The 22,936-nt window shown below is 43.4% G+C and overlaps 1 protein-coding gene and 1 long non-coding RNA gene across 7 annotated transcripts in view; one reads left to right on the forward strand and one right to left on the reverse strand.

The window, feature by feature from the left end:
* Positions 1-21,537, reverse strand: part of PDK1 (pyruvate dehydrogenase kinase 1) — a 41,478-nt gene extending 19,941 nt beyond the window's left edge. The window contains exons 1-8 of one of the 5 annotated variants that reach the window (XM_051848514.3): positions 21,165-21,537; positions 18,618-18,759; positions 16,571-16,642; positions 13,280-13,464; positions 12,905-12,994; positions 10,177-10,254; positions 8,103-8,179; positions 5,887-5,985 (exon numbers count right to left, since the gene is read on the reverse strand). In XM_051848514.3, coding sequence (XP_051704474.1) covers positions 5,887-5,985; positions 8,103-8,179; positions 10,177-10,254; positions 12,905-12,994; positions 13,280-13,464; positions 16,571-16,642; positions 18,618-18,759; positions 21,165-21,366 — 945 coding nt within the window. In that variant the 5' untranslated portion in view covers positions 21,367-21,537. Of the gene's footprint in view, positions 1-5,886; positions 5,986-8,102; positions 8,180-10,176; positions 10,255-12,904; positions 12,995-13,279; positions 13,465-16,570; positions 16,643-18,617; positions 18,760-20,489; positions 20,953-21,164 lie in introns of those variants that run through there. The other 4 variants (XM_089329071.1, XM_051848515.2, XM_070070688.1 and 1 more) reach the window with 4 other exon arrangements.
* A 63-nt stretch (positions 21,538-21,600) lies between these two features.
* LOC149127377 (uncharacterized) lies at positions 21,601-22,612 on the forward strand. 2 transcript variants are annotated; one of them, XR_016231512.1, is made up of 2 exons: positions 21,601-21,892; positions 22,374-22,612. It is a non-coding gene; the product is annotated as an uncharacterized LOC149127377 (long non-coding RNA). The 2 variants fall into 2 exon arrangements; XR_016231513.1 differs by having other exon boundaries at positions 21,618-21,915.
* The last annotated feature ends 324 nt before the right edge of the window (positions 22,613-22,936 follow it).

Consider the following 22,936-nt stretch of genomic DNA (forward strand, 5'->3'; position numbering starts at 1 on the left):
ATACAAAAAATAGAAGATACAAAAAAGAAGATACAAAAAAACTTCCATGTTCATGGACTGAAATAATATCATCAAAATGTCCATTCTTGGGGCTGGTGATGTGGCACAGTGGGTTAAAGCCCTGGCCTGAAGCACAGGCATCCCATATGGGTGCTGGTTCTAGTCCCAGCTGCTCCTCTTCCCATCCAGCTCTCTGCTATGACCTGGGAAAGCACTGCAGGATGGCCCAAGTCCTTGGGCCCCTGCGCCCACATGGGAGACCTGGAAGAAGCTCCTCACTCCTGATCCGGCTGTTGCGGCCATCTGGGGAGTGAACCAGCAGTTGGAAGACCTCTCTATCTCTACCTCTCTCTGTAACTCTTTCAAATAAATAAAATAAATCTTAAAAAAGTAAAAAGTCCATTCTCCCAAATCAATTTACAGATTCAATGCAATACCAATCAAAATACCAGACATTCTTCTCAGATCTAGAAAAAATGGTGCTGAAATTCATATGAAAACAAAGGAAACCCTGAATATCTAAAGCAGTCTCATACAACAAAAACAAAGCTGGCGGCATCACAATATCAGATTTCAAGACATAGTACAGGGCAGTTATAATCGAAACAGCCTGGTACTGCTACAGAAACAGATGGATAGACCAATGGAACAGAACAGAAACTCCAGAAATCAATCCAAGCATCTACAACCAACTTATATTTGACCAAAGAGCTAAAGCCAATCCCTACAGTAAGGATAGTCTCTTTAACAAATGTTGCTGGGAAAACTAGATTTCCACATGCAGAAGTTTGAAGCAGGACACCTACCTCACACTTTACACAAAAATCCACTCCAAATGGATTAAAGACCTAAATCTACAACCCGAAACTATCAAATTATTAGAGAACACTGGGGAAGCTTTGGAAGATATTGGCACACACAGTTCTTGGAAAAGACCCCAGAGTCACAGGCAATCAAAGCCCAAATTAACAAAGGGAATTACATCAAATTGAGAAGCTTCTGTACTGCAAAAGAAACACTCAGCAAAGTAAAGAATAACTGACAGAATGGGAGAAATTATTTGCAAACAATGCAACTGATTGTGGCTGGTGCTGTGGTGAGGCGGGTTGACACCCTGGCCTAAAGCGCTGGCATCCCATATGGGCGCCAGTTCTAGTCCTGGCTGCTCCTCTTCCGATCCAACTCTCTGCTGTGGCCTGGGAAAGCAGTAGAAGATGGCCCAAGTGCTTGGGCCCCTGCACCCAAGTGGGAGACCCGGAAAAAGCTCCTGGCTTTGGTTCAGCACAGCTCCGGCCGTTACAGCCAATTGGGGAGTGAACCATCGGATGGAAGACCTCTCTCTTTCTCTGCCTCTCCTCTCTGTGTGACTCTTTCAAATAAATAAATAAATCTTTAAAAAAAACAATGTAACTGATAAAGCATTAACAACCAGAATCTATAAAGAGCTCAAAAACTCCACAACAACAAAACAAACAACTCAGTTAAGTAAAAGGCAAAGAACTTAAACAGACATTTTTCAAAAGAGGAAATCCAAATGGCCAACAGACACATGAAAACATGTTCAGGATCACTACCCATTAGGGAAATGCAAATCAAAACCACAATGAGGTTTCACCTCACCGCAGGTTGAATGGTTTTCATACAGAAATCAACAAACAACATACACTGGCAAGGATGTGGGGGGAAAAGGCACCCTAAGCCACTGTTGGTGGGAACATAAACTGTTGAAACCACTATGGAAGACAGCATGGAAATACCTCAAAAATCTGAATACAGACCTACCATATGACCCAGCCATCCCGCTCCTGAGAATTTACCCAAATCAAAAGAAATCAGGGGCTAGCACAATGGTGTAGCCAATAAAGCCACTGCCTGTGGTGCTGGCATCCCATATGAACGCCAGTTCAAGTCCCAGCTGCTCTACTTCCAATTCAGCTCTCTGCTATGGCCTGGGAAAGCAGTGGAAGATGGCCCAAGTCCTTAGGCCCCTGTACCCACATTGGGAGACCCAGAAGAAGCTCCTGGCTTCAGCCTGGCCCAGCCCTATCCATTGTGGCCATGTGGGGAATAAACCAGTAGATGAAAGACCTCTCTCTCTCTCTGACTGCCTCTCTGTGACTCTGGCTTTCAAATAAATAAATGAATCTCTTAAAAAAAAAAAAAAAGGAACTCAGTATATGAACAAGTTATCTATACCTCCACGTTCACTGCAGCACAATTCACAATAACAAAGATATGGAATCAACCCAGATGTCCATTAACTGGACATCACCCTTTCATGATGAAATGGATATAGAAATTATGGTATATATACATTATGGAGTACTGCTAAGCTATAAGAAAAAAAAAAAAGAAGTCCTGTTTTTTGCAACAAGATAGTCATAACTGGAAACCATTATACTTAGTGAAATAAGCCAGTCCCAAAAATATATCATGTTTTCTCTGATTTAACATAACTAATAGAATACCTCAAATGTAATATATTGGAGTAAAATAGACATTTTGAGAGTAGATAATTGTTTTTTTTTTTTTTTTTTTTTTTTTTTTTTTTTTTTTTTAATTTTTGACAGGCAGAGTGGACAGTGAGAGAGAGAGACAGAGAGAGAAAGGTCTTCCTTTGCCGTTGGTTCACCCTCCAATGGCCGCCACTGCAGCCGGCGCACCGCGCTGATCCGATGGCAGGAGCCAGGAGCCAGGTGCTTTTCCTGGTCTCCCATGGGGTGCAGGGCCCAAGCACCTGGGCCATCCTCCACTGCACTCCCTGGCCACAGCAGAGAGCTGGCCTGGAAGAGGGGCAACCGGGACAGAATCCAGCGCCCCAACCGGGACTAGAACCCGGTGTGCCGGCGCCGCAAGGTGGAGGATTAGCCTATTGAGCCACGGCGCCGGCCGAGAGTAGATAATTGTTTATAGCCCTTGTCTCTTCCATTGAGGAACAGTGTTTTGTTTTTGTTTTCTTTTCTTTCTTTTCAAACTATTTGTTGAACTCCTTTACTTAGAGTAGGGTTAACTACATGATCATTAATTACACTGAAAATAATCATGGTAAAAATTAAGAACAGAAATCCAAGAGGGAGGGGGAAGAAGGGTTGGAGCACGGGTGGGAGTGGATATCCCACTATGTCCTAAATCTGTATATATGAAACTTGTGTAACTTAAATAAAATTTAAAAAAAGAAAAAGAGAAAGCCCCCACTGACTTTGAGGCTCCGTGCCAAGCAACGTTGTCAGCTGCCCAGCTGAGTGTCAAAGGTATGCTCCTATGTGCAGGTCCCTTGCCAAGGGTTGGAAGTTGGAAGGGTTATTGGTTCAGGCACTTCAGCAAACCTCAGTCCAATTAGTAGCTGACCACTAAGCTAATAGAATAGGTTTCACTGACCAACACACAAAGAATACAGACTATAAACAGTTCAAAAAAGTCACCAGACACCCCCACACACATGCCGCGCTAAAAAAAAAAAAACCTTTGGGAGAAGGTAGTATCAAATCTCAAGTTATTTTTTTTCTAATTAAAAAAAAGTGTTATTTATATGAAAAGCAGAGCGATAAAGACAGAGATCTTCCATCCACTGATTCGTTCCACCACTACCTGCAACAACTAGGACTGGGCCAAGCCAAAGTCAGAAGCTGTGAATTCCATCTGGGTCTCCTATGTGGGTGGCAGGGACATCTAGTTAAGTCATCACCTGCTACCCAAAGGGTTATCAGCATTAGCAGGGAGCTAAATACATAGAAGGGAACCAGGACTCAAACCTATACATTTCCATATAGGAGTCTCACATGGCAGCTTAATTACTGTGCCAAATGCCTGCCCCACTGTTGAATCATTTTAAATGTTTAGTTTTCATTTTAAAAAAAATTAAAAGACATAGAAAGATACAAGAAAGTATGGCGGAGGCAGGCACTTGGTGTAGCAGTTATAATACCACATGGAACACCTATATCCCACATCAGGGTACCCGAGTTCAAGAACCAGTTCCACTCCCTATTCCAGCTTCCTGTTAATGTATATCCAGGGAGGCAACAGGTACTGGCTCAAGTAGTCAAGTTCCTGCCACTGACATGGGAAACCCAGATTAAGTTACTAACTCCTGGATTCAGCCTGGTCCAACCTCAGCTGTTACAGGCATTTAGGGAATGAATCTGCAGATGGGAGTTTTTTCTCTGTCTCTATGTCTCTCTGCTACTCAAATAAAAATAAAAAGAAATTAAACATAGTTACACATGATTCACTAATTCAGCTCCTAGATATATCATATATGTAAGAGAACAAAAGTGTTATTTTTATATGAAAACATTTAACACAAATGTTTATAGCAGTTACTCATAATTACCAAAAAATAGAAACAAAACAGATCACAGGTGTAGAAGAAAGGCATCAACTGATGAATGGACAACCAAAATGTGTTACATGCATGTAACAGAATTACTCGGCAAGAAAAATCAATGAAATGCTGATACATGCCAAGAGAAAGCAGTCACAAAAAGACCACATATTGCACAATTCCAACTATATAGTATGTCCAGAATGGAAAAATCCAAACACAGAAAGTAGTTTCTGGCTGCCTGGGGCTGGGAAGGAGGACAGTGGATGTTTGAGTGTTTTCTTGAGATTAAAGTATTCTAAAATTAGACAGTGGTGATGATTGCCCAACCTGTGAATACACTAAAAACCACTGAATAATAGCTGGTAACCTCACAATTCTGCAAGAGGATAATTTTTAATCCAGAATGCCATGTATGGATTTAAACACTGGGAAAATGATACAGGGAACAGGGTACTGAGGAAGAGAGTAGGGATGGGAACGGGTACAATCTACTTAAGAGAATAAACTTCTCAGCCACTGCAAAAGAAAGCTAGTATTTGCTGTTTAAAATGTGAATTCTAGAAATAGCAATGACAGAATACTACTTAGAAATACATATAGTAGCAAATACCAGAAGAAATAACTAAAGAACTATCTCTAAGCAATGAGGACCACAAATGGCTAGGAACTGACATAACTATTTCTGCACTTATTATTTTCACAATGAATTTTAAATTATTTCTAAAAAGAGAAAACTGAGCTAACAAACACCTAGGGAAAGGTCTAGAACTGGAGTCTAAGGACCAAATTCCATATCCCGGGGTATCTATTCCCTGTATGACACAATACTAAGCACTGTGTCTTAGTTTCCCACCTCAGAAGTTGAGGATAAAATTATCTGTGCTCCTAATTAAGGAGCTGTTATAAAAATCAAATGAAACAAAATAAAAATGTTTAAAAATGAAAAAATCAGGGGGCAGGTGTTGCGGCACATTGGATTGAGCCACTACTTGGGACACTCAGACCCCATACTGGAGTGTCTGGAATTGAGTCGCCTCTGCTTCTGATACAGCTTCAGGCTAATACATACTCTGGGGGACAGCAGATGATTTGATGACCCAGGTACTTGGGTCCCTGCCACCCACAAGGGAGACACAGAGGCTGTTGCAGGCATCTGGGGAGTAAACCGGCAGATGGAAGTTCTCCTTTTCTGTCACTTTAACTTTTAAATAAAAATAAATAAAAATACTTTAAAATGAAACATACTATCCTAATTTCATAATTGCTACAAATACCCAAATATTTTAGATCTTGCTCATCTAAGTGGTTAGTATTGATGACTGCTGAACTACTATCACCAAGATTTACTTTAACTTGAACTGCCTGGATTAGGGACCAGAACAGAAGTGGAATGAAGGGTTAATTCTATGACCTGCTACTAGATAAATGAAACTATGTGCTTATTATCTATTAGACAAGACTTCTTTTTTTCCTTTGAGAGTAAATCATGTCTTCCAGATATTATGTGTATGGTTATCCTTGTATGCCTGTAGATCAATTTTAAAAATAGAAGCATTTACCTTCACGGTCAAATCCTCATTACCCAGTGTGACATGAACTTGAATGGGGGGGTAAACACCTTTGTCGGCATGGTGTTCCATGGTTGCTCTCATTGCATTCTGAAATATATTAGAATTACATTTAAAAAACAGTTTTTTTAAAAGAGAGGCTAGCAATTTAAAAAAACAAATGTACTATTTAAATTTAAAGGCCATGGAGATCAAATAATCATATTCTTACATCCATATTTAAAGTTACTTTTTTAAAAACTGAGTCAGCTTGGGGGAATTTGAAGCATATTTTAAAGATTCCAACCAAATTCTGCATATATTCTAAAACCAGACTTCTAAAACTTTTTAACTAGTTTATATTAAAGCAGAAAAGTCTGTCCAGAAGCCTCCATGATTTCAGTAAATAATGGACAAAAGCATATTTTTGAAAATGTAGTTTCAGCCCTATTTTTAAGAACCATTTTAATCATCTAAAAGAAAATCTTTTTCATGATAGTAACAGCAATGATCCTAATATGATGGAGAAACTAATACATTTACACTAGTTTGAAACTAAGAATAACTGCCTTATAAAACTATTTTCATCACTTTCATCTAAATAATATGGGACACATGATGCCAACAAGACGACACCAGCATTACATGTAGCCTGGGAGCACAAGCTGACAAAGACTAGATGCAGCCAAAAAGACAGGGCTGAGGTGGGAATTGGGTCACGGCCCTGGAGCAGCAATCCAGACAGAGCAGGCTGGAATAGGAGACTCCTCCATTTCTAGCAAAGGCAGTGTAAGATGAGGTTCCAGATAAAAGCCACTGTCACTGACATCAAATAAAACAGTTTATACAATATGGGGTAACTGTTTTATTAAGCACTGTAGGGTACCAGATCTTTGTGTGGCCGGAATTTCCAAAGCTAATTAGTTTTAATCTTTTAAGTGCCAATCACTGTTTATTTAACCACTCTAATGGAAAAATTTTTAGAAGGTACTGGATACAATCTTGCTGTCTTAGAGCAAAAGAGCATTTTAGAACCCTTGTTGCTCGAAGATAGTCTGCTTTTCTGTTTTGGGAATGTCTGTGTCGCATTATCAGAATGAAAGCCATCTCTTCTCTCTGTTAGTCTGCAGCTGGCAGAGACATGCTAACCAAGGTGTGAGACTACTGGCTTCCAACTGCAAGCAGCCACTTGCAGTTACAGGCACCTGTGCCACTCCTCAGCCATCTTCCTGTCAAGCGTCACCAGGAGGTGGGAGTAGAGAGGAGACACTACAAAATTATCAGCACAATTTAATTTTGTTTCCAAAATGTATTGTAAATGGTAAATATAGGGCCAGCACTGTGGCACAGTAGGTTAAACATCCACCTGCAGTGCCAGCAGCCCATATGGGTACCAGTTCTAGTCCTAGCTGCTCCATTTCAGATCCCTGCTGATGGCCTGGGAAAGCAATAGAAGATGGCCCAAGTGCTTGGGCCCCTGTACCCACATGGGAGACCTAGAAGAAGCTCATGGCTTTGGATTGGACCAGCTCCAGCCATTGCGGCCATTTGGGGATGTGAACCAGCAGATGAAAAACCTCTCTCCTCTGTCTCTCCCTCTCTGTAGCTCTCTCAAGTAAATAAATAAATCAAAAAAAAAAAAAAAAAAACAACAACAACAACAAAAAAAACCAGAAAACAGTAAATATAACAAAGACCTGTATGTCAATAAGTGACCTTCTCCTGCCCCCTTCCTTTAAAAAAAAAAAGATGATTTAAAAAAAAAAAAAAAAAAGATGATTTATCACTGAGACTGGTGGTACTCTGAAGCTAGAAATTATAAACTAATCTTCTAAATATTTTATGAAATTATAACTTTACTGAGCACCAATGTGTGCCATTGTACTAGACATCTACAATGTTATTTTAGTTATCAACTAAAAATAATCTTCAAAAATCATCTTTGTTTTACAGGACAGAAAATGGAGGCTCAGAGAAGAAGAGTGAATTGCCGAAGATCACACACATTAGGTGACAGAACTGGGGTTCAAACCCAGGTCTCGTGCACTCCAAAGTCTGAGCTCTCACTACACAGAGGCATCCGTCCATGCTGGCAAAGGCAGATCTCTGGCAACATGAATGGCATCTTTTAATGAAACAGGAGACCCTAGTAGAATATCTGACTTTCTGAGTAGACTCCGAACCTCAGGAAAGCACTGGCAAAGGTTATGTGATACTATTTTACAAACCTTGAAAAGTTCAAACACCATGTGATAGAGATGGGACGGTACATAAACCACTTGTATTGGCTGTCCTGGTGATTTTGCTACAGAGCAGAAGAGAAAAATATGAAAGTACAGAGAGATGTGCTTACAGCATTTTTAAGAATAAATTGTGTGGTGATGAAAAGAAAACATTAACTATGGAGAACAGTATTATTTGGGGAAGAACTGCCACACCATTTCTTCATGTATCAGTGTTTGAACCCCATACTTAAAACCATTTATATATGACAAGAGTACTGTGGTTATTTCTTAAAAACCTGCATAACAATCTAACCATTTTTCTACATGACAGTTTATCTTTCTAAAGGACACTCAAAGTAGGGAAGTGTTCCACAGTCCAATTCACAAAAGTACACTCTTTTTTTAAAAAAGTCATTTTCTAAACATTTCTTTGGGGAGAACGCTGTCTGTTTTATTTCAGCATTTGCTATGGATAGAGAGCTACAGGAAATATTTGAGCCAGCATCAGATTCTCAAGGGGTACTAACTCTCCACTCAAACATTAGAAGCCTACTTGGGGGCAGGGAGGAGAGTATAAAACAAAACCTTTGGTACAGCAAAGAAATAAGACTCACTATAGAATAATCAACCAATAAATCAGACCCTCCTTTGAATAAACTCCCTCTCAGGACCATAAATAGCATGTGTGGAAACTCCACAGCTGCTCAGGTTCCCAAACTGTCATTTGTATATTGTGGTTCTTATCTAGTACCATCATGGAACAAGACTTAACATGACTTTAAAAAACCACCAAGGCATTCTATTTTTAACTGGGTAACTTTTCCACTCTAAGGTCCAGAATACAGCTTAGTAAAAGCCTATTTAATTTTATTCTTTCCCCTTCTGAAAGTATTCTCTTAAGAAATGCATTCCCCTCTGTCAAATTACCACACCTCTAAGAAAAACAGTGAGACTCATCAATCTCTTTCCAACATATCAATCCTTTAGGTCCCACAGGTGCCACTTAGGATAAAAACAAGACCAGTGGAGAGAAAGACATTCCCAAGCAGATGAGCACCTTTCTTTCCTCTTTTACATCTTCAGTCTTTCCATTTCCTACCAATAAAAGGTCATTTACAATTCAGGAACCAGGAAAAGGACAAACCTTACAATTCTGAAGCAGTATGTTAAAAGTCAAATGCAATTTTCTCAGCATATTTTTCTATGACTAACCAGAAAAAAAATAAGCAAAGAGGGGCAGGCATCTGGTATAGCAATTAAGACACAACTTGAGATACCCACATACAGTATCAGAGTACCTGGGCTGGAGTCTCTACTCCACTCCTGGTTCCGGGTTCCAGCTAATGTTTACCCTGGGAGGTAGCAAGTGATAGCTCAAGTGGCTAGGTCCCTTACCACCCATTTGGGAGAATGGGACTGTGTTCCTGCCTTTGGCCTGGCTCAGCTGAGGCTATTGTAGACATTTGGGGAGTGAATCAGCAAATGGATAATCTGTTTTTCTCTATCTGCCTTTCAAATAAGTTAAACATTTTTTTTTTTTTGATGTGAGCAAATAATTTAAGTTTCAACTAAAAATAAGGAAAACAGGAGCAGATGTTTAGCCTTGTCGTTAAGAAGCCCACATCTCACATCAGAGATCCTAGGTTCAATTCCTGACTTCAGTTTCAATGCAGACTCTGGAAGGCAACAGTGATGACTCAAGTAATTGAGCTCCCAGCATCTCATGGGACACCCGGATTGAGTTCTGGCTCTGGCCCTGGCTCAGCTCTTGGACATTCAGGGAGTATATAAGCAGATGGGAGCTCTCTATCTCCACCTCTCTGGCTCTCTACCTCTCAAATAAATAAAAAATTGGGAAAAAAAAAGGAAAAAGCAAAAATGCTTTCACAAAGAATCCAACTAAATTATATACACGATTATTATATATATACACACACACAAATACGATTGTATCCTATTAGTCTTCATATCTAATGAAGTTGATGAAAGGGTCTTTCTCTGTCAAAACCAATCTAACTTACTCCATGTTAGGCAATTAGAAAACTAATCATTGAGGAAAAGATAACATCAGGCTTACCATTTAATTCTTCAAGTTCTAGTTCAGGAGAGTTAATATAATACAAATCACACAGACGCCTAGCATTCTCATAGCCATCTAGTTTGAATCAAAACAAAAGAAGGCATTAAGTAAATTTATTTCTCTTTCATGCATTAAGATGCCAATAGTATTAATAAATGAAAAATTTAAACTCTAAGAAAATACACATAGCAATCCTAGTTTGAGGACAGTCTAACTGTAATATGATGCAGCCTAATTATCATAAAGAATGAGATATAATCATAAAAAATTTGGTATGGAAAAATACATTACAAAGCAGAACAAAAAATATATGTATTACAATAGCTATAGCATAAAATTAGAGTTGGACAAAGTTTAGGAAATAGGTATCCTTTTTTTTTTTTTTTACAGGCAGAGTGGACAGTGAGAGAGAGAGAGAGAGAGAAAGGTCTTCCTTTGCCGTTGGTTCACCCTCCAATGGCCGCCGCGGCCGGTGCGCTGCGGCCAGCGCACCGCGCTGATCCGATGGCAGGAGCCAGGAGCCAGGTGCTTTTCCTGGTCTCCCGTGGGGTGCAGGGCCCAAGCACCTGGGCCATCCTCCACTGCACTCCCGGGCCACAGCAGAGGGCTGGCCTGGAAGAGGGGCAACCGGAGCAGAATCCGGCGCCCCAACCGGGACTAGAACCCGGTGTGCCGGCACCGCAAGGCGGAGGATTAGCCTAGTGAGCCGCGGCGCCGGCTAGGAAATAGGTATTCTAATCCACTGTTTGATATCTCTTTGGAAGTATCAAAATTTTACATGCATTTAAATTTGCATTTATTTATTTACTGATTTGAGTGGCTGAGAGACAGAGCTCCCACCCACTAGTTCATTCAAACACTGATTTTTATTTAGTATCACCATGGAGCAAGAGTTAGCATGGCTGTAGGAAACCACTAACCAACTCTATTTTCAACTGGGTAACTTCTTCCACTGCTCTTCCACACTAAGGTCCAGAATATAGCTTAGTAGAATGCCAGCAACAGTCGGGAACATAGAACACAATTTGGGTCTCCCACGTGAGTGGCAGGAACCCAACCACTTGAGCCATCACTTGCTGCCTCCCAGGTTGTGTATTAGCAGGAATGGGAAGAGGAGTAGGGACTCAAATTCAGGCTGTTGGTACTGCTGATAATAGGAAAAAATGAAAACAAACTGTGAATCAACAAGAGGACAGATCAATGCATATTGATATACCCCATATAGCCATTTAAAAACTTGGGGTGAGGATGGGTGCTGGGCCTAGCAGTTTAAACACAGTTAGGATGCCAGAATCCCACATCAGGCTGAATTTGATTCCCTAGCTCCAGTTCCTGACTCCAGTTTCCTGCTAATATAGATCCTAAAAGGCAGTAGGTGATGGCTCAAGTGTTTGAGTTTCTGCCACTCACACAAGAGACCTGGATTAACTCCCTAAAACCAGATTCTGCTCCCCTGAGAGTGCACATAATTGGGGAGAAGGCTGGTGGGTGGGAGCTCCCTCTATCTGTGCCTCAGATAGACAAAGTATTTTGGGTGGATCCACCCGTAATGACATGGTATTTGTAAAACTTTAGAAAAATGTATAGTATCCCATTTTCTAAAAACAACAAGCAATAAGATCAACAACTGTGCAAGCATATGAGTACATGAACTAAAAGGATGTGTGAAAAGATGCAAACCAAACTGTTATAAATCATTGCTCCCAATATAAGGAATTGAAAAGGGGCAGTGTGGGTTGGGGGCAGGCACTGCAGCACAACTGGTTAAGCCACCACTTGGGACACCCGCATTCCATACTGGACTGTCTGGCATTGAGTTCCACCTCAGCTCTTCATCCAGCATCCTGCTATTATGCCAGAGGATGACCCAAGTACTTGGGTTCCCACTTCCCAAATGGGAGACCCAGAGGGAGTTCCTAGCTCCTGGTTTTGGCCTGGTCCAGCCCTCATTGTTGCAGGCATTTGGTGAGCAAACAAGTGGAAGGAAGATGGCTCTATCTCTATCTCTTGTCTCTGTTACTCTGCCTTTCAAATAAGTAAATAAACTGTAAACAACATAAAACATAAATCATAGGAATACTAAAAAAAAAAAAAAAAAGGTGGAGTGCAGGGATGTTTTGAAGTTAAACAGATGCCCCTATAGTATCATAATATATTCCCTAACAGGCCGGTGCCACGGCTCACTAGGCTAATCCTCCACCTAGCAGCGCCAGCACACCGGGTTCTAGTCCCGGTCGGGGCGCCGGATTCTGCTCCGGTTGCCCCTCTTCCAGGCCAGCTCTCTGCTGTGGCCCAGGAAGCCAGTGGAGGATGGCCCAAGTGCTTGGGCCCTGCACCCCGTGGGAGACCAGGAGAAGCATCTGGCTCCTGGCTTTGGATCAGTGCGGTGCGCCGGCCGCGCGCGCCAGCCGTGGCGGCCATTGGAGGGTGAACCAATGGCAAAAGGAAGACCTTTCTCTCTGTCTGTCTCTCTCACTATCCACTCTGCCTGTCAAAAAATAAATAAATAAATAAAATAAAATAAAATATCCCCTAACAAAGAATTGTACTGACAAAATATTCATCCTATACATACTGCATAATTTAATGTTATGAAGTTATTTTTGAATCCACATACTTGCTTCTAACATTTTGTAACATGATACAAACAGTATTGTCTTAATAGCAAGAAATACACTCAACAGCTTTGAATTCTGCATACATTTTGAAGGAGAAATGTATTTACCTTTAATAACTTCAACTACATTGCAGTTTGGATTTATGCTTCCAATGTGTTTTCGATGAGATGGACTTCCTTTCCCACCAAACAATAAGGCTAACAAAAAATAAAAACAGAAAATGAACAAAATAAGTTAATACCCTTTTCCAGATTTGAATATTGTTTCTCTAAAGGGTACTAGGTAATGAAGCAAATATTTCCTATATTAAAAACATAGTATTTTACATTCAATTAAAACACCCCCTTTGTATGGTAGTCTACTTACTTTTCATAACAAGCAAAAGAGTAAAACTAAATGTTCTAAGAGAAAGTTTTCTAAATAAATTTAAAGTACACCAGCACATTTTATGTGGCTTCTTCTCTTGACTTCTGGACACTTACAGTGCTGATTGAGCAACATTCTAATTGAAATGCGACTCATGTAGAATCGATCCAAGAAGTACTGAACATTCTGGCTGGTGACAGGATCCACCCCGAAGCTCTCCTTGTATTCAATCACTCCCTGAGCCATTGTGGGAATGACGTCATTGTGGCGGTTCCTGATCCGGATCACAGTATCTGTAAAGCTAAGCAAACCCTTCTGTCAAAACAGCCAAACATTTAGAAATGAATACTTTAATGTAAGTTGAAACAACTATACCAGACAAGAAATCCCTAACAAGAAATTCCAATCAAAGGAACATCAGTGCACTTTTCTACATTTACTTATGAATTTCAGATCAGAAAATATACCAAATCCATGAGGGTAAAAATACCTTGAATATATAACTTTCAAAATTTAATTCTAGGACTCTTAAGAGGAAGGCTGCCATAAAACTGTGAAGCGCTTTCTTCAACAGTACCAAGGAAGGCCACATGAGCTCTCGATGAGGGTGGTGTTCCAGGGCCACCCTGCATAAGAGAAGACAGAGAACCTGCTTCCAGGGAACACCTACTCTGTAAGGAATCACAATGAATGAGCCAATAGAGTGTCTGTGGGGAACCATTCCCCAGGGTTCAAAGACAGAAAGCACCACGCAGAACAGAAAAGTAGAAAAGAATTCTATTTCCATTCATCCTCTGAGTTCACAAAATAGAAGAGGAAAAGTAGACTGGCATTAAACGAAAAACTTGCAAATCATCCATCCTTCCTTTTTCTATCACTTAGGAGACAATGCATGATTAATTTCAACAACTAAACAAGGGAGTGGAGGGAAGTCTTCATCATGAAGAAACAAAACCATTTTCCCAACACATTCATCAGACTTCACACTCCCCTCCAAAGTCATCATCTTGAGTACTAACTAACCTCAATGTCATCACTGCTCTAAACACTTCTGGAATTTACAGTTTGTTATTAGTTTCAAAACCTAATTGTTGGGGCTGGCGCTGTGGCACAGTGGGTTAAAGCCCTGGCCTGAAACGCCGGCATTCCATATGGGCACTGGTTCTAGTCCCAGCTGCTCCTCTTCTGATCCAGCTCTCTGCTATGACCTGGGAAAGCAGTAGAAGATGGCCCAAGTCCTTGGGCCACTGCACCCACATGGGAGACCTAGAAGAAGCTCCTGGCTTCAGATCAGCGCAGCTCTGGCCGTTGTGGCCATCTGAGGAGTGAGCCAGCAGATGGAAGACCTCTCTGTAATCTCTGCCTTTCTTTCACTCTCTGTGTAACTCTGGCTTACAAATAAATAAAATAAATCTTTTAATTAAAAAAAAAAACTAATTGTTACACCAAAACCCAAACAACAAAACTCTTCAAAAGCAGTAAGTAGGGCCAGTGTCATGGCGTAGCAGGTAAAGCTACCACCTACAGTGCTGGCATGCCATATAGGCACCGGTTGGAGTCCTGGCTGCTCCACTTCCAATCCAGCTCCCTGCTAACGTGCCTGGAAGAGCAGCAGAAGACGGCCCAAGTGCTTGGGCCCCTGCACCCTTGCAGGAGACCCTAGAAGAAGCTCCTGGTTCTTGGCTTCAGATTGGCCCAGCTCCAGCCATTGTGGCCATTTGGGGAGTGAACCAATGAATGAAAGACTCTCTGCCTCTCTCTATAACTCTGCTTTCCAAATAAAAAAATAAATAAATCTTAAAAATAAAAAGTATGTCCTTTTGGTTATGCATTTTTCTTGTACCACCATTAAAAAAATATGCAACTCAACATTCTCATTACTTCTGTTTATTTCATCTCTTTTAAACAAAAGCAGTGGCTGGGTGGGGGGCAGTGGGTTATTCCAGTTCAAGTCTCAGCTGCTCCACTTCTGATTCAGCTCCCTACTAATGTATCTGGGAAAGCAGGAGAAAATGACTTGAGTGTCTGAGCACCTGCCAACCACGTGGGAGACCCACATGGAGTTCCAGGCTCTTGGCTTTGGCCCGGCCCAGTCTCAGCTGCTGTGGCCTTTGGGGAGTGGACCAGCAAATGGACAATCTCTCTGTGTCTGTTTCTCTCTCTCTCTCACGATCTCTGTTTCCCTCCCTCTCTCCCTAACTTTGCCTTTCAAATAAATAAATCTTAAAAAAAAAAAAAAAAAGTATTATTCTAGGTCCTGCGTTGTGGCATAGCGAGGTAAGGCCACCACCTGCAGTGCTGCATCCTATACGGGCTCCAGTTCGAGCCCCAGCTGCTCCACTTCTGATCCAGCTCTCTGCTATGGCCTAGGAAAGTAACAGAATATGGCCCAAGTCCTTGGGCTCCTGCACCCACGTGGGAGACCCAGAAGAAGCTCCTGGTTCCTGGTTCCTGGCTTCATCAGTGCAGCTGCCATCTGGGGAGAGAATCAGCAGATGCAAGACCTCTCTCTCTCTCTCTCTCTCTCTCTCTCTCTGTTACTCTGCCTTTCAAATAAATAAATAGCTCTTAAAAAAAAAAAAAAGCTATTATTCTGCTTGACTGCCCATTTATTTTCTAGATTCACTTCATGAATGTTTTCAGGAGGTTCTAATGTTTACTTATTCAAAAAGATTTATTTATTAAATTGAAAAAAAAGGCAGAGTGACAGAAAGAGGGAGAGACCAAGAGAGAGAGAAAGACCTTTCATCCACTGATTTTCTCCTCAAATGGCTCCAACACTCTGAACCAGGCTGAAGCCAGGAGCTAGAACTCCATCTGGGTCTCCCAAGTGGATGGCAGGGCCTCAGGTACCTGGCCATCCTCTGCTGCTTCAAGCACATGAGCGAAAAGCTGGATGGAAGCAAAACAGCTGGGACGTAAGCAGCACTCCAATACAAGATGCTGGTCTAAGTGGCAGCTTAACACGCTATATCACAACACCAGTCCTTCTAATGTTGACTTAAAAAAAAAAAAAGACATTTGAAAGGAAAGTGACAGGAAGATGAGATCTTCCATCCACTGATTCACTCCCCATATGATCACAATGGCAGGAGCCTGGAACTCCACACATCCTAGGAGGCAGCAGGTGATGGCTCAGAACTTGGGTCCCTGCCACTCAGATGGGAGACACAGACAGGTTTTGGCTCCCAGCTTCTGTCTGGGCCAGCCCTGGATGTTCAGGGCATTTGGAAAGTGAAACAGCAGATGGCAGATCTGTTTCTCTTGCTATCTCACTCTATGTCCCTCTTTCAAACAAGATGAAAATAAATTTTTGTTGTCATCCCCTTTAAAGACAGTCTAAAAAATGTGTTAACAGGTAAAAGCATAAAGTTGTGTTCAGAACAGGGTCAATATAGTATACTTACTCATAAACAGCTTTTGCATCTTCAGCGCTTTTGTCCTTAAAATCAAGAAGCTCCTGAAGGCTCTGGATGTACCTAAAACACAAATCAAGAGCCCATGTTTTCTTCTACATTCTGAAAAATCAGTGTGGTAAAAATTAGCTCAAGAGTTACTTTATCCATTTCATAAATTTTTCATTTACAGTACTGCTATAAATGTTTGAAGTAGGATTTTTATACTCTTCATGTTTGAGCAAAGTACTACACACAAAGTGGTAGAAAGTACACACTTTCCCCTTAAAGCTTAGGTTAAATTTGATAAGAATTTTAAGATTTCCTACTCCTTTTTAAGTTCTATACCCCAAAATAGTTTTAAATTTTTTAAGCCCCACTGTACATTATAGTATAAATACTGATTATCATAAGACTTGAATCTGTCACCAATTATTATAGGATCTAGAGCAGTCGAGATACCATAAAACAAGCAGGCCAGCCTACCTTAATCTAAGAGTATAACTTAAATGCCTGTGCTTTAAAATCTGAATTTCAGACAGTTATGGTCAGGCAACAAATATTTGTTGAAAGCCTATAATCTACCAAATACTTCTTTTAAACAGAAATGAACAAAAACACACAGTGATGAAAAGTTAAGTTTTTAATGTACCTAACAAGTCAAGCTAACAAAGCACGCTTTTAGGAATAAGCAAAATGAGGAAGGCCACTTGACTTTCAAGGTCATGTAGCCAAGTACAATGGCACTGCAGGGTCAGAGCTAAAAATATTTCAGGAGGATTCAAGTACCTTTTCAACAGTGTAAGATCTGCTTGGCTTGCTGGAAAGCTCTTTATCTATGACCGCGCCCAGTTAGCAGGCGTCCAGGGGAAGTGAGCATTTCTAAATCTTAAATCCATAGGCTGGTTTGGCAAGCTGTTCCTGACCAGCCTGTGCCTCCCTGCATTCCAGGTCAAGTGATTCAGATAGCTGCTGTGCCACTCTCACCCTTAATTTTCTCTTCCTTGGCAGGAAAAACTATGCTCTTTACTCAACAGATATTTGAGTATCTTTAATGTGCAAGGCACAGACCAGACCATTCAAAAAGCAACAATTTCCATTTTTAATGAAAAATTTAAAAAAACAGAAAAGCAATTTCCTTGAAAATTTTTATTTATATTCCATCACAATGCCTAACCAATGCCTCTTAAACCGCCTTTTCAACTTCTCCATACTTGGCCTAGAGAGCATCTGATTATCATATACAGAATGGCCACATTGCTTTTGCTTATGCTTCTCCCACAAACATTTTGCGGACAGCAAAATGAGGAACTCCACAAATTATAACTGGGAAGTATCTTGCAGCTACATTTGTCAATATACAATGTACCTCTGGTCATCTCTCTTGTTTGAAACATGTAGTGCTTACAAGAATACTTTTAAAATTAGTACTATTAACAGCAAAGGCTGCACATCAATTGTCACATGAGTATATACCCTTAACACCTCCTAGTGTTATTTTAGGGAGAGAAATTAGTTAATGATTCCAGTAACTTCTGTCTTTAAATGGAAGAATAAACTTTAACTTTTGTGATGTCCAAAAAGATCTACTTTAATAAAGTAAATTCAGTTTATAAAAGATACACGTGTTAATGTATTTCATCATTCTGACCACGCATGGTTTAGTAGATACAAATCTGGGTTTGAATTCCACATCTACTATTACTTTCTGTGCATCAGTTTACTTATATGCAAAATGGAATTTAAAAATATCTAGGATGCAGGGTGGATAAAGAGATGAAAGGTAATGTGTATAAATACCCAGCCACTCACTGATGGTAGGCATTCCACTTACAATATCCCTGCAGATATTATAACACAAATCTTAGAGCTCTTGTCTGTGCTTCTGCATGGCTCCGGCTGCATTCAGAAAGCAAACCCAGATTCACCAAAAAGAAGAAAGGAAGAGAAATATCGCTATTGCCTTAAGACTCCCCTGAAGAGTAAGAAAGCATTTACTTTAACACTGAGTAAAACTCTCAACTCCACGGACATCGCAAACACAACATGGGAATCTTACCAGCTTTGCACCAACTGAACAGATGGCGTCCTGAGAAGATTATCTGGAAGGAGACTTATTTCTTTCATTATATTTGCCAATCTAACAGGCAGCTCCTGCCGCAGAAACATAAATGAGGTCTTTTCGCAAGCATTCACCGATCCTGCAACCAAAGGCCACAGGGAAAGCAGTAAATAAAAGCCATCGGCAGAAGTCAGGCAGCAGAGAGAAACACAAGAGTTCTCAATCACCCCAGTGCTGGGAAGGGCCCAGGAGGTGAAGATATCCCGTGCCTGCGGGAGAAGGATGGGATAACCTAGCCTTTAGGGACATCACACCCCAGAATGACCTTCCAGTCCCTGCCATTTCAATTAAATGGCTCTCTACAATTAAAGTACTTTGCTATCTCCCTTTGCTGCATCATTACTGTAATGCAACATCCAAGATCCTCTTACAACTAAGGTAACCACAGCCGTGTCTGAGTCAGGCTCAGCACCCAACAGTAGAACCTGACAAGCCTATCCTACCCTATCCACTCTACTGCTGCTACCATTTAGAAAATCTGTCCCCTAACTCTAGAAAGTGTGAAGACTTATCCAAGAAACTGGGAAACTTTTACCTGTAATGGGAAGATTGAGGCCAGGTAGAACCACTTATACTAATTACCAGCAGCAACAAGGAGGGCTTTCAGGCATTAAAAAATAAACACAAACACCTGCTCAGCAATCCTCTTCAAGTAGGTCCCATACAACTGACAGATTCCTGAAAGCCACCTGCCGCTTCCTACCCTTCCGTATCAGGACCCTAAGCAGAACAGTCAGATAATGACCTTTGGCAAGCAGCTCCATTTGGTCTAAAGGTAAACTAAACAAGAGGGTGTCTAACCAGGCCGTTAAGACAACAGCATCCCGTGTCAGAATGGCTGGGCTTCACACTGGCCCCAGCTCCTGACTCTGGCTTCTTGTTAATACAGATCTGTGAGGCAGGGGCGACAGCTCAAGTAATTGGGTTCCTGCTAGGGAGACCTGGATTGAGATCCTCACTCCCTGCTCTAGCATGCCCTAGTCTCTGCTGTTACGAGCATTGGAGGAATGAACCAGTGGACGGGAGCTTTTCTGCAGCATGCCTGCCTGCCAAATAAGCTTTGTAAAAATAAATAAATAAATAAATAAATAAATAAATAAATAAATAAAGTTAGGGGCTGGTGCTGTGGCACAGTAGGTTAAGCCACCCTCTGCACACCAGCATCCCCTATGGGCACCAGTTAAGAGTCCCAGCTGCTCCACTTCCAATCCAGTCTCCTGCTAATGTGCCTGGGAAAGCAACAGAGGATGGTCCAAGTCTAGGGGCAACCCTACACCCACTTGGGGAACCCGGAAGAAGATCCTGGCTCCCGCCTGGTCCAGTCCTGGTTGTTGGGGCCATCTGGGGAGTGAACCAGAGGATGGAAGATCTCTCTCTCGTCAAATAAATCTTTTTTTTTTTAAAGTAAGCTAAAAACTCGGATTATTTCAGTAACGGATTTTAAGCTAAATTAACGTTGCTACTTTAGCAGAGACAACCTTAGCAAAACTAAGACTGTCAATACTAGGAATCAGCATTAAAGGACATTAAAGGACATTCTAGCACTAAAGGACAACATAGTCTTGTGAAAGTTTAAATAGCATACTTTCGAACAAGGTCAAGTTCACCCTTTCATCATCCTAGGAAAAACAAAAACGGAAGGCTGCGAGCCAAAAAAAAAAAAAGTTTGCCACTGGAAACCAATTTTTAGATAAAGTCACCAGCGATGTCGGTATCTTTGGAGTCCACTAACAATGCTGGTGACCTGGTAGCACTCCTAGCGCGAAGATAACTTTCTCTACTCAAACTTTTACTGTTAACAGCTGATACCTGTCCTCCCCTGTCCTTGCTCACTCCGTGCTGGAAGTCGAAGCGAAACGCCCCATCCGCACTTCCTTCTGCAATCTGTCGCGCACCTCGAGAAAACCAGCGTGCACGCGGCCAACTCCACAACACCTGGTACCGATGCAATTTACACGCGCTCAAGACCCGTCTGCCAGCGGCGGATGAAACCCTGGTCGGTGGCAGCACCCTTCAGCCACCGGCCAGGAAAACATTCCAAGAAAACACGAGACCGCTTCTAACTTGCTTTCCCTTGCCAAGTCCTGTGCAATCATCGTGGGCAAGAGGCGCGTTTCTCAGCCCTCCGCGGAATCCGAAGGCGATTCCCGGAGGCGTCTACGCCGCGGCTCTCACCTGAGCCTGCAGCTCCGAAGGGAGCCGGCCCCGAGCGCGCAGCACACGTGCGCCGGAAGGCGGGGCGTCATTCCGCCCGCGGCCCGGCGGGTTTGTTTTCAACCACGGAGTGAAAAGCCCCACGCCCCATTTACCTGAGCCGTGAGAGGGGCCCCCGCGAGGGAGGAAGGAAGCACCCAAGGCGCCGAGCGGGGAGACGTTAGGGACGAGAGGGCGCTCCGGGGGCGACGGGGCGCCAGCGCGGGCCCCGGCGACCACAGCCCCCAGCCCGGGCCGCGCACAAAGGCCTGAGGCCCGCGCCGCACTCACCGAAGTCCAGGAACTGCTTCATGGAGAGCGGGGACGGCGAGAAGCGCGCGTAGAAGTCCACTTGGCCCGGAACGCCGCTCTCCGACGCCGGGCCGGAGCCGGAGTCCGAGGCGAGGCTGCGGCGGTCGCGGGGGCCGGCGGCGCGCAGCCCCGGGCCCGAGCCGGCCGCGGCGGCTCCGCGCAGCAGCCGCGCCAGCCTCATGCCGAGCCCCGCTGGAGGAGCCGGAGCCCCGGCGCCAGGTCGCCGCTTGGCGCCTCAGCCGGGCGGTACGTGAGGGACGTGGCGGGCCGCGGGGGCGGGGAGCGGCTGTCACCGCCGCGGCCGCCGCCCCCCTCGCCGGAGGCCGGCCCCCCGCGCCGCTGGGCGGGGCCCAGAGGGGAAAGGAGGCGGGGTCAGAGGCGGAGCCGGCGCGTGCGCGCGCGTCTCGGCCGAAGCCCCGCCCCCTCCCCTAGAGGCGGGACGCGCGCCGGGGCCGCCCACGAGCGAGGTGGACAAAAGGCCAGACCCGCCGCTAGGCGCGGGGAGCCCTGCGGATGGCCGTTGGCGCCCGACGCCCTGCCGCGAGGTCCGCGGGGCCATGGGCCCCATTCCCACGCCCTTTTGTAACAAGCCACACCTTCCTTCTTCCTCTCCTCTCACAACCTCAACCCAAAGTCTGGAGGGGGCCTACAGCGGGGGCCTTCTGCGAGCGCGTTCCGGAAGCGCTCCGTCTCCCAACATTGCACAGGTGAAGAAACTGAGGCTCGGATGGTGAGCGCCGCGCGTGGGGCCCCACGTGGTGTCCCAGGGACTGCCGGCCCGGGGGCCGAGTTGGCAGCCCAGCCTGAAGCGTTCTCTGCGGCCATTTCTGGTCGACAGCCTAGGGGCATTTGCAATGCCTGTCCACCTGCTGCTGCCCTCATCTCTGTCTTAGGGTCCCAGCTGGCCTGCTGCACTCTGTACGGGTTCTAAGTAGTGAACGTGATGAGGGAGCGCCAGAGTAAAGCCAACAATAATAACCACAATAACTCCTTCCCAACAATAAGCAGAACAGGATGGAAGCCCCTTCTAATACTTAGCAATGACGACAAGATCTAGGTTTACCTAAAAACAAGTTAGAAAAGACTCCATTAAGACTGCCTCTGGAGTAGCGGTAAAACCGCCCCCTGTAGTGCTGGCATCCCATGTAGACGCCAGTTCTAGTCCCAGCTGCTCCTCTTCCGATCCAGCTCTCTGCTATGGCCTGGGAAAGCAGTAGAAGATGGCCCAAGTCCTTGGGCCCCTGCACCTATGTGGGACAGACACCTGGATTAGAAGCTCCTGGCTCCTGGCTTCGGATCGGCACAGCGCCGGGTGTTGCAGCCAATTGAGGAGTGAACTGGTGGATGGAAGACATCTCTCTGCCTCTCCTTCCCTCTGTGTGTAACACTGACTTTCAAATAAATATATCTAAAGAAAAAAAAAAAAAGAGGCTGCCTGGGCCTTGGAGATAATGTGTTAAGGACAAATACCCTTAGACTGCAGATCTCAGCGGCTTGGTCTCTCACCCTCACTGTTCGCTTTTCTCTTTTTCTTAAGTAAAATTTCTACTCTCACTGTTGTGTCCGGTCTCATATATCCATGTCTACACCAGGACACAAACTCGGACTCATCCTCTCCAGGTTTCTTGCAACAACAGGACTAGCCTATGTGTGCCACTGGTTTCATCCATAGAGCCTCAAAAGTTGTAGTTAACACTAAAAGCTACTTCTTGTCTCTTCTCTGTAAGGCTGTCGCAAAACACACCAAACAC

This window comes from Oryctolagus cuniculus, chromosome 3 (assembly GCF_051225735.1).
Source record: "Oryctolagus cuniculus isolate XC-2025 breed Fujian yellow rabbit chromosome 3, ASM5122573v1, whole genome shotgun sequence".
NCBI lineage: Eukaryota > Metazoa > Chordata > Mammalia > Lagomorpha > Leporidae > Oryctolagus > Oryctolagus cuniculus.